The sequence below is a fragment of the Mustela putorius genome, unplaced genomic scaffold, assembly GCF_011764305.1.
Source record: "Mustela putorius furo isolate JIRA1106 unplaced genomic scaffold, ASM1176430v1.1 tig00000145_pilon_pilon_pilon, whole genome shotgun sequence".
NCBI classification, from domain to species: domain Eukaryota; kingdom Metazoa; phylum Chordata; class Mammalia; order Carnivora; family Mustelidae; genus Mustela; species Mustela putorius.
In genome coordinates this window covers 6,396,116-6,413,880 of record NW_025421294.1, presented here as the reverse complement: position 1 = coordinate 6,413,880, position 17,765 = coordinate 6,396,116, and the positions used below count along the sequence as shown (strand labels likewise).

The following is a 17,765-nucleotide window of genomic DNA, read 5'->3' as shown; positions in this document are numbered from 1 at the left end:
CAATTGAATTCTAGGTCAATACAAATATTTTAAATTAAAAATGATGATCCGAGATTATTCAGTGTTTAATAATAGAATGAATGGCAACCTTATTCCTCTTGGGTTTTTCATATACTGAGATTTTTCATATTACTGAGGAGACGGGAAAAGCAAAGTAAAGACAGAATAGGCCTTTTTGTGCACTAGCACTGCTAGCCTGTTTTTCTCCGGGGAACATGAAGCTCCACCTCTGAATTCCACTCCTACCATTAGATTGGTAGATATATTTCTGTATCAGAGGCATCAACATTCTGTGGACAGGGAATTGGAATCACTAATCAGTCATGTAAACGTAAGATAATCACTTAAATTCCCTGTGTCTGTTTTGCAACTAGGCATATTTATTTGTAAACTCTTCCATTTCTACATGCCAGGGATGGAATAACATTTATATGACATTCTAAGTGTAAAAGCTCATAGAAAAGTTAATCAGCATTATAAAAACAAGCTAGAGCTTATGACATTTTTGATCTGGGACTCTTCTTTCCTCTTTGTTGGCCATAAAGGTTCCTTAAATTTTTTTCTTCCCAACACAGGAAAAGGTGATCATATACCCATTCATCTAGATCAAGGTTTCTCAATCTGGACACTAAGGATATCTGAAATCATATTTAGTTGTGGGGCTGTACTGTGCTTTGCAGGATGTTTAATACCTTCTCTGGTCCTTACCCACTAGAAGCCAATTGTACCCCCCAGTGGCAATAATGAAGAATCTCTCCAGACATTGCCAAATGTCACAGGGAGGGGGGAAACAAATGACCCCCAGCTGAGAACCACTGACTTAGATTCAATTTTTAACATGTGGGCATAAAAATTATTTTGTTAAAAGTACACCCTACGTTATAAGATATGCTTAAGTATGCCAAATAATAAATTACATGTGTATATATGTAAATGTTCATAAAAAAAGATCTGTGATGATGGTGTCAAACCCATGATTAGCACACTAGATGTTCTTAAAATATGATTAAGAAGGTAAGAGGCATGTTAAAACAAGCATCATGAAAAGTCACACAACAAAAAATTACCAAGGTAAGAGCACAATATTATAAATGCATATTTGAATATGATCAGATGTCATATCATCAAAGCTTAAATGCAAAATAAGAAACAGATAATTAGGTCAATTTAAAGTTAATCTTCTTCCTAAATTGCTAAAGCAAAAATTGTAATGTCATCAGATGACACCAGTCAAGTGTGTGTGTTTGAGATGATCAAGCCTTAATTATTAAACAATGAAGAATGAGAACAGGGACACCTGGGTGGCTCAGTAGGTTAAAGCCTCTGCCCTCGGCTCAGGTCATGATCCCAGGGTCCTAGGATCGAGCCCCACATTGGGCTCTCTACTCAGTAGGGATCCTGCTTTTCCCTGTCTCTCTCTGACTGCCTCTCTGCCTACTTGTGATCTCTGTCTATCAAATAAATAAATAAAATATTAAAAAAAAAAAAAGAATGAGATCAACAGCCCAGACTCTCAACATTTTCTGAATTTCATAGTTGGTTCTTAAAGTCCCTATCATTTGATGACACTCTGTCAGAGCTGAAATGTAACAAAAGAAAAAAGTATCATTTCCTCACATTTTATGGTTTTTATTACTATTGTTTTGGCAGCTCAAGGATACCAGCCATCTGGTTTCTCTGGAGAGGCTTAAGAGTGGTAACTGTGTGGTCCACTGTGAAAACCATCCTGAACTGAAAGCAATGAAAAGCTCCCTGACCCCACTAGAGCCAAAGATTAGGGAGAAAGGGAGAGAGAAGGTGAGAGAGAGAAAAAGAATTCAAGGTCAGGCAAAGGCAAAGCAAAGACAAAAAGCAAAGAAAACAGATGCCTCATTTTCTGGTATTTTACCAGTTAATAAGTTCATTCATAAATCTTATCTTATTCCTTTAAAATAAAAGCTCTATTTTATGAATCATAATAGTTTGTAAATGTCCTCTTCTCCCTCACACATTTGAAAAAGTCATTAGAAACAGCTGGATAAGTCAGACTTCTACTTAACTGTCTTCTGTTTCATACAATTTAAAAAAACAGGAGTATGAAATCTAATATTAGATATAATTTTTCTCCTTATTCTCTACCTGCAAAACAATGAACAACCCAATCACATGTTTTGCCTTGAGTAAAAGTCCAGTAACATTTGTTAAGTAGGTACTATAGAAAAGAGTTTTTCTGGGTGCCTGGGTGGCTCAGTGGGTTAAGTCTCTGCCTTCGGCTCAGGTCATGATCTCAGGGTCCTGGGATTGAGCCCCGCATCAGGCTTTCTGCTCAGTGGGGAACCTGCTTCCTCCTCTCTCTCTCTACCTGCCTCTCTGCCTACTTGTGATCTCTGTCAAATAAATAAGTAAAATCTTAAAAAAAAAAAAAAAGAGTTGTTCTAAATATCTCCAGATATTATCCTGTTTAATCTCAGCATGAGGTTAGGAGAAATTGGTTATATTTTGAGAAGTACACTTGAATATGGGGAATCTTTTGCCATAAGATGTTGATTTAATAGTGGTACTCAAGACTGAATAAAAGGAGAAGTGAGTAAAAAGATGGAATATAAGGTAATATAGGAAGCTGGAACAATCAGGCAATCACGAATTAAAGGCATGAACTAAAACCTAAAAATAGGAAGAGCATATATGAGAGACCCAGAGGTAGAGCAATAGGGTTTGGCAACCAGGGAGAGTTGGGAAAGAACCACAAAATAAGCTAAGAGTTAGCCATTCGCATGCATCTGATTTAGTACAAAGCCAGACGTCTAGTATCAGCAGATAACTCAAAACCTGAGCTGCTTGACAGTTTAAGAATCCCTGTTCTAAAAGTGCTAGTATAATTTTAGCTGTATTAACTATTCTAGACCTTATGTACCTTGACAACATCATTGCCCTCACTCTTATCACTTGTTATCTTACTTCTTGAATAAAAAAATTATCAGGCATAAATTCTCTCCTGTTTGTCAAAGCTTCAATAGTGAAGGATTCCACATATTCTTAGAGGCAATGGTGAAGTGGAGGAAATCAGAGCAACCGCCAGCCCTCGAAGGGACCCTTATGTTTGATTTCCCATTCTCTTGATTTCAAACCATGCCAAAGGTGGTGATGGAGGAAGCCAGGCCAGAAGGGACCAAAAAAGAGGTCATATCTAGACTAGTATAAAGACAGCTCAAACTCCAAGGCTACTCTCAGCAGGTACCTCTTACAGCCTCCAATTCCATGCAATTTCATTTGGCTCCCAGGTAGCAGATTCTCCAGCACAAGTGTACTTTCATTTTAACTGTTGACCTGCGGCATCAACTGACCTGTGGCATCAATATGACCTGTGGTACATAACTCTCGAATGAAATCACTGACAGGTTGATCCTCATACAATAGCTTCCTTTCTTCCCAAAGCTGGATTCTCTCTACCTCTTCATATGTGTCCCTTCATCTCCTGTCTCACAGAAAGTCTCCACCTCAGAGCTCAATCCTTCAACCTCTTGCCTTCTTTAAGACTTGGCTCCTTCAGTGACCCCCTCATTCACAAAAATCTTCAGTTCTTCCTGTCTTCGATCTTTCTTCTTTGTTGCTTCCATTTGCGCAGTCTCTAGAGACATACTTGGGGCTCCTTTTCTCTGAAAGAAAAAGACATGTTTATGTCTCTCATGACAGCACAGCACAGCCTATTATGTTAGCTAGCATTCCTCATGCAATGCCTGCACCACCTCTCTGTGTCCCCATACCTCTTACCCCAGAGCTGCTTTCTTTCCTTTTTAGACTAAAATTAGGACATCTGGGTGGCTCAGTCAGGTAAGCATCTGCCTTCAGCTCAGGTCATGATCCCAGGTTCCTAGGATCGAGCCACTCATTGGGCTCCCTGCTCAGCGGGGAGTCTGTTTCTCCCTCTGCCTCCCCGCCCCCCACCCGTGGGCTCTGTCTTCTCTATCCCTCTCTCAAATAATGAACAAAACCTTTAAAAAAAAAAAAAAGACTAAAATTGAATTCGGGACATTTATCAAAGGCCTGTTTCTTCTCTCCCAAAGTAGCACCTTCTGTTCTTCAATTCCCTATTTCTAGTCTATTCCAATCTTCCCCCATCTCCCAATGTGGGTTCCTCTCCAACACCATTTTTCACACTCAGCCCATCTCCCAGGCCTCTCAGCGCTTTCTTTGCAGCTCTGTGTTATTAATCATTACTGTTTCAGTCCTTCCTCCATTATACTCATCTAAGCTATTCTACTGCAATAGCCATCTAAATATGCTACAGAATTTTTTTTTTAAGATTTTTATTTATTTATTTGACAGACAGATCACAAGTAGGCAGAGAGGCAGGTAGAGAGAGAGGAGGAAGCAGGCTCCCCACTGAGCAGAGAGCCCAATGCGGGGCTCGATCCCAGGACCCTGGGATCATGACCCGAGCTGAAGGCAGAGGCTTTAACCCACTGAGTCACCCAGGTGCCCCTGCTAGAGAATTCTTAAATAATCTCATGTTGTAATATAGGAAAGTTCCTTGGCCATTTGTCATCTTATTGTTATCTACTTACATGTATGAACACATGAGCTTGGAAGACTGTCATTGGAAAAGCATGGTCCAGATAATTTCATTTCCCTTGGGACAAATTATACATGTAATACCCATGGTAATACACCAAATCACAAGGTATTCATTCTATAGTCCTCATTTCAATTGTCCAAATGAAAAAGGAAAGTCATCATTGTATCTCATGATTCCAGTCAACTTAGTCAACTTTCTGTCTGCTTCTGGTCTGGCTTGTTCCTCCACAACCTTTAGCATAATCCAAAATTGAAAGAATGGGAAATAAAATTTGCAAGTCAGAAACTTCCTTAGGGAGACATGTAGTGCAGATTTTGAGAGCCTAATGGGGAAAGCATAATGAAAGAAAAGGAGACCTCAAAGAAAGCAAAAGCCATTGAAAATCAATTGTGTCTATCTTATAATTTTCCCAAAGACCCAAAGATGTGGCTCAGGGGCATTGTTGTGAACGCACTCTATAAAACTAAAGCCAGAGCAAAACTAAGTCTCTGAACTAAGGCATCAGTGATGGGCACAAGGCTTCCTCCTGGCTTCCCAGTATTGTTCAGAATATACAAGGAAGATGTGACATCTTGGCCTATGTTCATCTCTTCCCAGCAGGTTCATGACCTTGACCAAAATGAAGAGCAGCTGGTAGTTACTTCATTTATCTAGTGCAGCCTCACTGATGGGATAGTTTATATTTTATTTTGATATATTGATCAGAACATACTAACTTCTGCACAGACAACCTAAAAATAACCTTAGTTTAATTAAATTAAACTCAGCTTTCATTTCTGTTAGTATCACAGTCAAAGCCTGGTTGGTGGGGAGGGGGATGGGGAAGACTGATCTACCTAGAGAATTAGAGATCCAGCTCTTTACAAATGTGACCCCATACTCCTCTCTGACCAGGGAGTCCTCTCCATTTACCTACCAAATGAGAAAAGATCATTCGGGAGCTCTTTACAGTCAAACCCTCAAAGTGGTGATATCAGTCTGAACAAATTACATTAGCCTGACCCACCCTGATGGTCACACCCTACAAGAAGAAAGACTGGAAAATGTAGTTTAGCTATATACTAAGGAAGAAAAGGTTTTAAATATTGACGACCACAAATGTGCTCTGATACATTATTAAACCATAATAAGATGTTTTTACAACCAAAAGAAAGCGTGAACACTAATGTTAGCATCATCAATGATTATCTGGTTGTTTCTAGAATTGTGGTGACCCACTCAGATCCTTTACAGTAACTAAAATTCATTAGGATGTTTCTTACACCTCCATGCATGGTCAATCCCTCCTAAACCTTAAACAACATGTGCATGTTCATAAATAGGGCATCATTACACATTTGCAATGTGGTATCAAAACTGGACAGAGCTATAACAGAAACTGAAAACTATAGACCGATATCCCATATAAATATAGATATAAAACTACTAGCAAATCCATTCCAGCAACATATAAAAAGAATTATAGATCATGACTAAGTGAGATTTAGTCCAAGAATCTAAGGTTGGTTTCACACCTGAAAACAAATTAGTGTAATACACCATATCAATGGAACAAAGCAAAAAAATGCACATAAGATCATCTTAATTGATCAAGAAAAAGCATCTGATAAAATCCAACACACCTTCATGATAAAAACACTCAACAAAGTAGGAAAATAAAGAAATTTCCTCAACCTGATAAAGCACAGCTATAAAAAACCCAGAGTAAACAACATAGAAAACCGTGAAAGCCTGAGTGCTTTCCCAACATGACTATCTTCTGGTAAGATTCTAGCATCCGGCATATAGAAAAAACTTCCACAACTCAATAACAACAAGACCATCTGAGTTTAAAAGTGAGAAAAGAACTTGAATAGCTATTTCTCTAGATAGGATATGCAAATAGTCAACAAGCACATGAAAAGATGCTCAATATCAATGGTTATTAGAGAAAGGCAAACAAAAACCACAAAGAGAGAGCACCACCGACAAACTAAGATGGCTACCATCAAAACACAGATAATAACAAGTCCTGGCAAGGAGACATTGGAAGGGACCCTTTTACATAGTTGGTAGGAATGCAGAAAAGCAGAAAAATGCAGCCACTTTGGAAAACATTTTTTAAGTTCCTTAAAATCTTAAACATATAGATGGCACATGACTCAGCAATTCTACTCCTTCCTTTATATCCAAGATTATGAAAACATTCCCACGCAGGAATTTGTACACAAATGTTCACAACAGCATTATCCATAATAGCCAAAAAGTGCAAACAACCCAAATGTTCATTAATGGATGAATTAATAAAATGTAGTAAAGCTATAAAAATAAATATTATTTGGTTATATAAATATACCTAATACATCTATATATAAATATGCATATATTTTATATATATAAATATACCTAAAATATATATAATATATATTTTTTATATATGTAAAAGTACCTAAAATATCTAAATATACCTAACACAACATGGATAACCTTTAAAACATTATGCTAAGTAAAATAAGCCCTTTACAAAAGACTATATATTATATGAAATGTCCTTAATAGGCAAAGTCAGAGACAGAAAGTAGATTAGTAGTTGCCTGGGGTTCTGGGTTTAGTGGGAAATAAGGAGCACCTGTTAACAGATTGGCACTTACTTGGGGGAATAATAAAAATACTCTAAAATGGGGGCACCTGAGTGGCTCAGTGGATTAAAGCCTCTGCCTTTGGCTCAGGTCATGATCCCAGGGTCCTGGGATCAAGCCCCACATCCAGCTCTCTGCTCAGCAGGGAGCCTGCTTCCGCCTGCCTCTCTGCCTGCCTCTCTGCCTGCCTCTCTGCCTGCCTCTCTGCCTGCCTCTCTGCCTGCCTCTCTGCCTGCCTCTCTGCCTACTTGTGATCTCTATCTGTCAAGTAAATAAATAAAATCTTTTTTAAAAATTTTAAAAAAACCCTCTAAAATGGATTGCAGTGATGGCTGCCCAACTCTGTGAATGCACTAAACCCCTTGGTGGGTTTAGTGGGTTAATGAAAAGAATGTGAATTATATCTCAATAGATCTGTTTTCAAAATAAAACTAATATACAACATAGCAAGATGTCAGTGGTAGCATAGTAGGATGTTAAATTCAGCGTGACTTGGCTTGCCAAGCTAATTCTTTTGTTTGTTTGTTTGTTTCCACTATGTACAGTATATGCCAGAGTCTGGGGATTATAGGACTATATGACACTAGTAAGACCCCTTTCAGGGCTTCCCATGACCTCACCCCTAACAGGCTAAATACAAATATTTTCAACCTAAATGAGTCTGCTGTCAAGAACTGAGAAAATTCTAGAATTTGAGCACACAAATCCTTAAATCTTCAATTTCCTGCTATTTCCTGTTGGAAATTTACCCTTTATAGATTTCATAGTAAATTGTATCAGATTTAAGATTTATTTCTTCAAGTGTTCATTTTCACCAACCCTCAACCTCTGGTAACTTTTTCAAGACGTCTACTTAAATGTTACTTTATCTGCGGGCCCTTCCTTGAGCATCCTATAAAAAATAGGAACACTAGTGGTGCCAGGGTGGCTCAGTCAGTTAAGTGTCTGCCTTTAGCTCAGGTCACGATCCCAGGTTCCTGGGATAGAGCCCTGCCTAGGACTCCTTTCTCAGTAGGGAGCCTGCTTCTCCCTCTCCCTCTGCCTGCCGCTCCCCTGCTTGTGCACTCGCTCATTCTCTGTCAAATAAATAAATAAAATTCTTTAAAAAATAGGAACACACTTCCCTCCATCTCAGGACATGCCATATATCATATACTTTTTTTCCCGTAATGCTGATCACCATCTGATATATCAGTATGTGTGTGTGGGGGGGGGGGTTGTTAATTTTTTCTCTTTCCTTCTCTGGAATGTAAACTTCTTAAGGCATGAGACTGTATTGGCTAGCCTTTTCAGCATGACAAATGACCTTCAAATTTTAGTGCCTTAAAATAACAACTATCTATTTTGTTCACAAGTCTGTGCTTTGACAATTTGGTAACAAATGAAGGTGGGAGGCTTCTCTGGAGTTAGCTGTGCTCACTTTTGCATCTGTAGTCAGCATCTGAGTCACTTGAGGTCTGGCTCATCCATGATGGCCCTGGCTAGGATGACTCTTCTGGTGGTCTCCAGCAAGTGAGCCCAGGCTTGTTTACCTGGTGGTTGTGCAGAATTCTGAAGGAGCATGTGGAAAAGTGCAAGGCCTCATACGCTGCATGGTCACATCAATCTGGCATGTTTTATTGGTTAAAGCAAGTCAAAAGGCCAGCCCAGCGAGAAAGCCTCCAGACCTTTGTAGGAGAAGCCAAAAGTCACATTGCAAAAAAAAAAAAAAAGTGCACACATGGAGGGCAGTAACTGTGGTTACTACCACAGACACTTCATCTGCTTGGTTCACTGTTGTCTTTGAAGTACGTAGAACAGTGTCGGGCCCACAGGTAGTCCTGAAATATTTTTTTTTTAAGATTTTATTTATTTATTTGACAGACAGAGATCACAAGTAGGCAGAGAGGCAGACGGGAGTGGGGGGAAGCAGACTCCCTGCTGAGCAGAGAGCCCGATGTGGGGCTCAATCCCAGGACCCTGCAATCATGACCTGAGCCGAAGGCAGAGGCTTTAACCCACTGAGCCACCCAGGCGCCCCGGTAGTCCTGAAATATTAGTTGAATGAATGAATGAATCATCTGCCCACTATTCCTGAACAAGAGGCTGTCCCAGAAACTGCCCCTTCTCCATTGCAAATCCTTACAATGCAACATCTGCTTGCAAGAACACACATTGTGAATATTTGCAACTGGAGTCCTGTCTCTCCTGTTCTGTTCAAGTTACAATCAGCTTCCACTACTGCTTTCTCTCTTACTGCTTCTCATAACGTCACCCTAATTATTCCCAGAAACAGTGAAGCATACTAGATTTCATAAAACGCTTCTCATCCAAGTTTCAAAACACTTCCTCCTCCATCTCCACAGGTATACAACCTGTAAGATAGGTGAGTCCTATGGTCTACTCCGTCCCTGTTCCTCCTCCCAGCCAGCCTGTTTCCCCTTCTTTCTTCAAACTTGAATACAAGGGAGACACATCGGAACAACCAATTGCCAGTGTAAGACATCTCCTTGAAATCTGCCCTGCAGAACTTGCCAAAAGCTGGACAATTGTGCAGTGTTACAGACAGGCCTCATAGAAATGACTGGATCATTTACTGAAGTGTCTGGGGACCCAACTCATTCCCCTATCCCTGCCACTGCCACAAAGCACAGTGAGATGGAAAAGAGAAGTAAGTCACTTTATACTCTAACCTCCTGGATCTAGATTTTCTAGGAATATCTGGTTTCAGGATCAAACAGGTCTGCCATGGTTCTTGGTAACTGGACTTGAAGAGGAAAGTGGATTGGGACACCTGGGTGGCTCAATCAATTAAGCATCCATTAAGCCTTCAGCATAGGTCATGATCCCAGAGTCCTGGGATAGAGTCCCACATCCAGCTCCTTGCTCAGCAGGAAACCCGCCTCCCCCTCTGCCTGCTGTTTCCCCTGCTTGTGTACTCTCTCTCTCTAACAAATAAATAACATCTTCAAAAAAAAAAAAAGAGGAAAGTGGATTATTCTGCTCTCCACTGGGTCAACTGGACAGACTCAGTCTTCCGGGCTTCTTGTGTCCTTACCATACTGCCCATCATGGTATGTTGGGTTACCCTTCTTGAAAGCCTGCTGTAGTACCTTGGATTTGTGGCTCTCCCCAAAATACAGCATGTTCCACAAAAAGAAAATAAAAGTGTATCAACAACCAGGGTATTGATCCAAGCATTGTTCTCTGAGGATCATTCCTCACATATTCTCCCAAATGACAAACTGTTCAAATGCTGTGACATGTATCAATACTTTCCCAGAAGGCCCCTGCCATCTGGGCTGGAAATTCTCTTAGCAGAGAACAAAAGCCTTTTTATATTTACAGATTAAGCTAAAAACAAAACAAAACAAAAAGAAGACGACGACCCAGAGGAGATTGTTTTAATCTTGATTTCCCCTTTTCTGTCATTTGCCCCCAACTCCAAGTTTCTTCAGCATCTTCAACTCCCTCCCTCCTCACATCCAGACACCAGGTCCGCCAGATCATTCTTTGATGTCTAACTCATCTTCCATTCCTCCTGCTGAACCCCACAGTCAGGCCTTCATTGTTTCATTCACATCATTGAAATCAGCTCCAAACGGAACACTTCTGTCCTCATTCTTAGTGATCTACACTGACTAAAACTCTAGTTCGAACTTTTTAACCTGGAATTATAATGATCCCACATTTGATCTCTAGAACTCTCTTCTATACCTACCCGTTGCTACACGAATCTTCTACTTTGGCTGAGGTGCTCTAATTGGCATTTCTGAAAGGATTTGTTACCCCAAATTTAAACGGTGTATCGTGTGAAAATCACTTGGCAAAGCCTTAAACATTACATAAGTGTGAATTATTCTGTCTTGTACCTACCCCCAATCAATCTTTTGTCAATAGATATTAATAGTTATTATTAGTCTTTTGTCAATAGTTATTAATAGTCATTAATAGTTAATGGTTCTCTCCCTATTCATAAGTGCCCTTACTCTGTCAAAACATTCTTCCTCTAATCTAGTTACCCCAACTGCCATTTCTCTGACTTTATAGGTTCATCTTTTCTTTCTCTTCCCAGACCTTTCTGATACAACACATAGGAAGCCGTGAACCTGCATGTTTTTCCAAGAGCTCCACCTCCTCAACCAACCCAGGCTACCAGCATTCATCAATGCAGTCAGAAATTTCATCGCATGCCCCCACTTGACAAGAAGAAGGGATCAAGTTGTCTTTGGCATCTCATAAAGTATGTCTGCCTTTTCATACCACCCCCATCCATGTGTCCACAGCTCAGTCCTGGATGCTTTATGCAGCTGTTCCCTACCTAAACTTTCCTACCCACCCCCAGCTCACAGAAATCTTTGTCCCCTGAATTCTTACATAGCCAAACTCTTGTGACTTGTCCTGTGGAATGATACTAATATTCTACCATTAGTATTCCTTCAGCCTTCGTAGCTTGTTCTTATACACCCCAATGGGTTGGAAACTCCTTCAAGGTGACAAAAGTATCTTATATTAATTTGTAGACCCATATTTCAACATCCTTTAATGAAGCCTGACACACAGTGGCTCCTAATTTGTTATCCAGGCTTGTTAGACACACTGGAAGTGAATGATAACTATTTTCCTTCTCAGTTTGAGTGTTGAGAGAAACTTGGGAAGGCCTGCAGAAAACAAAAAACCATTCTCCCGTTGGAAGAATGGATGCCAGAGCAGAGAACAAGGGCCAAGAAGGGAGATCCCAGAATCTAAAAGACAACTCTTCCAAAGGCATCATTTTACTCAAGGTGAGGGACACATAAATTTAACAGTTTTCAAATGAGAAATTCTGGACAGCTTTTCTTCTCCCCATTCCCCTGTCTTTACTCTTCATTATTGGGAGAACATGAATATACATACATTGTCTGTACAAGGCTGCCTGCCGCTTCAGAGAGCTCTCTTCTGGGGCCAAAACAGCCCCGACCTCTGTGTTCCCTGTGGGGTGTACTGGGCATACCCTGTAGTCATCATTCTGATACCAGAAAGCAGTGGAATTAACAAACACAACCTGGGAAACAAGAGGCATTGCTGATGATTCCAGCCAGGGAAAAGAGAGCATAAAAATTAATTTTAACATAGTAATAGATCTTCCATACAGAATCCCACTACCAACTGAGCCCCAGACAGAAAGGAAAATGCCCCTCCACTTTTAATTGAGTGACAAACACCAAAACAATGACTTGCTTTACTTGAAACCAGGGGAGGCGATTTTCTTCTAGCTACAAGTTGTGGGGAAAACAGAGGAGGGGCATCAGACTATCCACTGCTTTAAAAACACAAGATGTGGTTGTGTTTCTTGTTGCTTTCATCAGAGGCTGTATTTCTCTTCTGCATGTCCTCAACCCTGTCCATATTAATTAGAAAGATGTCTAAGTCTTAACCATAGGTGTCAGTCAGGGAAAATTCATGGTTTCATGGCTAAGTGATGAGATGTGACCTTCTCTTTTCAGAGACAGGATTTTTTTTTTTTAAAGAAATCATTCATTTAGAATGAGTTTCAGTACTAAAAACTAAATTATTTCCCTACGTGTCACATCCCTGATCTGTATAACAGAATCTTCCCCTGATGATTGTATTTTTTAACTTTAATTTTTAAATAATACAAATAAAGACAAGTAGACAGTAATTCCGATTAAAATAAAGATGCATGTGTTACTGATATCAGTTTATTGTAGCATTACCATTAATGAAGTCCTTTATTGTCACAGAGAAAAGTGAAGGTCAATTTTGATACATATATATACTTTGTCTTAATACAAAAATTAAAAGAAATAAAAAGCATCAGGGGCTGCTGACTGCTATGCACTTATTCCCCAAATTTCTCTATTGCCTTGGCAATTATACCCAATTGGATGCTCCTTCCTCATTTTCATGTAATTCCTCCAAAGTAGGAAGAATAAATGTCCAAAAGCCATTCCCATACAGTTCTGTAAGAGACACAAATAAATGGAAGACTCAAGACTTTGAATATAACACTTGCTGGCCAAGGCATAAGTTGGATAAACAAATTTTGAGCTAGAATTATTTTACATATATAATTTAATCTAAAATTAAGGAAGACACACAGAAAAGTGCATTTTTTCCATACAGGTGTACTGAAATTATTGTAAGAAAAAAAAGAAAGAAAGAAAAAGAAAAAAAAGAAAGAAATTAAATTTTCAAATAATAATTTTCGGACTTAAGAAGTCTACCTTAGTCCCTTATTCAGCATTACATATGCATGAACAAACCAGCCACTGACTGTCCAGAGTTCTACTATATCTTAACTGGATATGATGCTTATTCTTAGTTTCAGTTAGAGAAAAAGATATCAAACGGAGGCTTTGTTCTGTTGACAAACAAGAAAATGGCTTCAGTGATAGTGCTGTCTTTTCACCTTCTTAATCCTAAACACAAGTGAACATTCCATTGGCAACTTTGGCAACCCTGTTCTCAAAACAGCGACGCAATCATTCAAAAGGTCCAGTTGAAAGGAGAGAAGAGAAAAATCAATAACTTTGTGCAATTACTGGAAAACACAAACGTTAGTCATCAGAAAATTAGAGGCTACATCTAACTTACACACCTCTTGATTCCAGTCCTGTGGATGGAAATTTACATTCAAAAGGAGCACCAAAATAACTTCCCTTCTGGGGGCAGTAAAGATTCTAACTGGCTTTTCAGCAGAAGTGGCAAGGTTGAAAGAATAACTTTTGTGGGGGAGAAAGCTTGGAGTGCTCCATATATTTAAATGGCAAGAAACTGGTTTGTCTTAGACCTGTGGCTCACATCAGGCCAAGGAGCAAACATAATAACCCTGTACAAGAGTCTCAGGAACTCCTCAGCGAGAGCACCCCTAACTAGTCTTTGGGGCCCTATTATTTAAAGTAACTCCCTGTGAGGTCACATACAAAGCCTATCGGGACCCATCTCATTGGAAGCCTGGAATTCCTATTTGGAAAGCAAAGTCCTGGTAACTATGTGTGCTAGACTTCCTACAGAACAAATCCCGTTTAATGTTAGGACACGCTTAACAGAAATATTCTATCCGAAAGGACAGGGGTATCTAAGAGGAAAGTCTGCATCCTTTGGATGAAACTGCCCTTTCGGGTTCCACGAGGAGCGCCACCTGCAGCCGGGGCCGCGCGCACTGACGTCTCCTCCCTCTTAAACGCCCGACACCACCCTCTGTGGCTTCCCGGGTCCCGCTTGTCCCGCCAGAGCTAGCTCCGGCTTCGGCAACCCCCGTGGTTTATCCGCCCTTCTGCGCGCCCCTCGGCGTAAACGGAGGAATGGCTTTAGTTCGGTAGACTTTCTTGCGCGCGCGCCGGGAGCGCAAGCCGCACAGCCGCTGGCTGCGGAGGCGCGGGGCTGGTAAGCGGCCGGGAGGCCTGAGCACGTACGCCTTGTTGGTCAGCACAGCCCGCGGTAGGTAAGTCGCGGCGCCGGAACGTGCAGACGCGCGGGGAGCCTATACAAACCGAAGTCTGTTTTCCCTTTCCACTGATTGTCAGTTTCTTTGGTGAGTGCTGACGCCAAGGCAAGCACGGATAAAAATCGTTCCGCACTCCCTCCTCGCTCTCCCCCACTGGCCCAGTTTTGCTTGTACTTACAAGTGCACTCTAAGAGACAGCTTCTGGCCACTTGTTTGGAGTCCCGGAAGACAGAGCAGGGGCTGTGCGCGGAAGAGATACTCTGCAAGTCTACACGGGGGGGCGGGGATTCCCAGGGAAACCACAGTCACTGGGAAAAACAGACCTTCCAGCTTTTCCCGACTAGCAAACCTAGGCATGAAACTGGGGAGGAAAAGTGAGTTTCTAGGGTAGGATGGCGGGGCAGGTTTGGAAATCGGGAATGAAGCAAACTCCTGAACCTTAAATCCAAGTTCTAGCTGTGGGGCGATCATGTGGGAGCGGTTAGTGGGCGCGGCGGCTGCATGTACTGTTTATTTTTCTGTGTAGATTTTTTTTTTTTTTTTTTTTTTTTTTTTTTTTTTTTTGCCTTGAATGGCTTAGGCTTAAACTTCCGCCGCGAAGATTTGGGGTGCGGAAGAGGGAGGAGGCAAGTGCAGAGTTCAGAACTGATTCTGAGGCCAAAGGCTGAGCCAAGATCGCTTATCACGGAGCGGGGAGTTTCCCACCCCCTCCAGACCTCTCTCTGGGGCTCTTTGCACAAAGCGCACTCCCTCCGAGCAGGGTATTGGGCGACGGAAGTGGAGGGACGAGGTCTGGAAGCGGGGACCCCGAGCAGCGGAGAAGGTCAGAGGAAATTAGCGAGCTATCAGAAGTGTTGATTCCAGAAGACTGGAGGAGGAAGAGAAGATGGGGCGGGCCTACTCGCCGACTACTCCACCATCATCGGCGGCAGAATTTGCACTTGATGATCTTCTTAAACGCGTTTTGGAAGTCTTTGTTGAAGTAGGCGTAAATGACAGGGTTGAGCAGAGAGTTGGAGTACCCCAGCCAGTTGATTATGGCTCCGAGCAGGGTGGGCATGTGGCAGCTGCTCTCACAGAAGGGCAGGACCAGGGCCACGATGAAAAAGGGCAGCCAGCAGAGGATGAATGTGCCCATGATGATGCCCAACGTCTTCACCGTTTTCCTCTCTCGGGCCAGGGCCATCTTGCGCTTGGCCTCGGCGTTGCGCTCATTCTTCTTCTCGAAGGAGGCGGGGGTGCAAGGGATAGCACCCGCCTCGCTGGGCAGCGGCAGGTGCTCTTTGGAGTTGCCCACCCTGTGCACTTCAATCACCTCAAGGGCGGCGCCATCCTCACCCTGCCTCACCGCGCCGTTGGTGCACAGAGTCCCCACTGCCTTGTTCTCCACACCCTGCCTCCATTCTCTGCTCCCCGGATCGCCGTTCACGCTCTTCTTGGGCTGCGGGGCCGGCGACACCCCAAAGCGGGTGTCCGCTCCCTTCTTCTCCACCTTCTTGACTGTTTTGCGGATGCGGAAGCGCGCAGCTCGGAAGATGCGCCCGTAGAGAACCAGCATGAGCAGCAGCGGGATGTAGAAAGCGCCAAAGGTGGAGTAGATAGTGTAGCCGTGGTCCTTGCTAATCGTGCACGCGTCGGGGTCGGAGCGGTCTTCGGGGGTGCGCCAACCCAGCATGGGCGGGATGGAGATAAGGAAGCCAATAAGCCAAGTGAGCGAGATGAGCGCAGCGGCGCGCCGGGGCGTCCTCTTGTTCACGTAGTCAATGGGGTCCGTGATGGCCCAGTACCTGTCCAGTGCAATGGCGCACAGGTGCAGGATGGACGAGGTGCAACACAGCACGTCGAGGGCGATGAATAGGTCACAGGTGACCTGCCCCAGCGTCCATTTGTTGAGCACCTGGTAGAGTGCAGCCATGGGCAGCACCAGCACCGACACCATGAGGTCGGTGACAGCCAAAGAGCCGATGAGATAGTTGGCCACATTCTGCAGGGAGCGCTCCAGGGCGATGGCGGCCACCACGCACGCATTGCCCAGCACCGCGCAGAAAATGAGCGTGCCCAGCAGAAGTGAGGTGATCACTTGGTAGCTGAAGGTCACGTCGGAGATGCCAGTAGCGTTGCCGCGTGTCCCGAAGGGACCCTCGGACAAGGTGGTGTTGTTGCCCTGTCCCGGGTTGAGCACATCCATGCCTGCGCGCCCGGCGGGGGGGGGAGGGGGAGGGGAGAAAGTGCTGCGTTAGGATCCCCCCTCGCCCCTCCCCCTGGGGTCTTCTACCCCTCTCTCCTGGGGAGTTTCAGGTGGAGGGAATGCAGGGACTCAAGCAAGAAGTTCTTACTGCTCAGGCGAGGGCATCTCCGAGGAGCAGCTTCCAGGCGCTCCCTGGGCTCCCTTGGTCCAGCAGCCTCAGAGACTCCAGCTGGGGAAGGAGTTCGCCACAAAAGAGCTTCGGGACCTCTGGGCGTTGGAGAGGTGGCTGGAACATCTGTTTCTCACTGTCCATTTTACTTTGCCTCTGCCCAACTGGCTGCCGGAGCCGGAGTCGGAGTCTCCCCACTAGCCAACAGTCTTCAATCTTAGAAGTATCTGGAATAGAGAAGCCTCATCCTCTAAGGTCACTCTGACTCTCCTCTTCCTGCTTCTCTCCCTATCCCTTTTCCACTCTCTCCTCCTGTCTCCTTTCTAGAAAGCCTTCTCCCCACCCCCTTCAGTCTCCCTCTTTCTTCTCACTCCCCTTTCCTTATCCTTCCTTGCGTCGCTCCCACAGCTCTGAGAGTGTCCCTCCCTCCCACGCTAACCCTCCCCTCCTAACACTTCCCCAACCCTGAGTGTCTCTTTCCTCTGGGTCCCCGCCCTCCTCTCCCACTAGATCAGCGTCTTTTCGTTCTAGCCCCTTTTGGTCGGCAGAGATTCAGAATTCTTTTCCACCGGATCTGCCGCCGGTCAGACCAATATTACAACGTATAACTCCGCCTCTCACCCAGCCAAACTCGAGAGGGGAAAAAAATCCTAACTATCCATTGCTTCATATTTCTATCAAATTATTAAGTAGAGTTAGCAGCAACAGAGTGGCAATAGAAAATGAGAAAAGGAGCCACATGGAGTCTGAACGGGGAGGTAGACAGTCCTAGGTTCGTCTGTAAATTATTGTTAATTGATGGGAAG

General features: G+C 43.1%; 1 protein-coding gene across 1 annotated transcript; it reads right to left on the bottom strand.

The window, feature by feature from the left end:
• Positions 1-2,370: 2,370 nt before the first annotated feature.
• On the bottom strand, positions 2,371-17,543 carry HTR1A (5-hydroxytryptamine receptor 1A). The gene is made up of 2 exons (XM_004764560.2): positions 14,781-17,543; positions 2,371-3,635 (listed from the first exon to the last, which is right to left on the bottom strand). Exon 1 carries the CDS (start codon positions 16,788-16,790, stop codon positions 15,522-15,524), a length of 1,269 nt encoding a protein of 422 aa, XP_004764617.1. The 5' UTR covers positions 16,791-17,543; the 3' UTR covers positions 2,371-3,635; positions 14,781-15,521.
• Positions 17,544-17,765: the final 222 nt, after the last annotated feature.

Excerpts from the sequence above, each read along its gene's own strand:
- HTR1A (XM_004764560.2), bottom strand. The coding sequence starts at position 16,790 with ATGGATGTGCTCAACCCGGGACAGGGCAACAACACCACCTTGTCCGAG.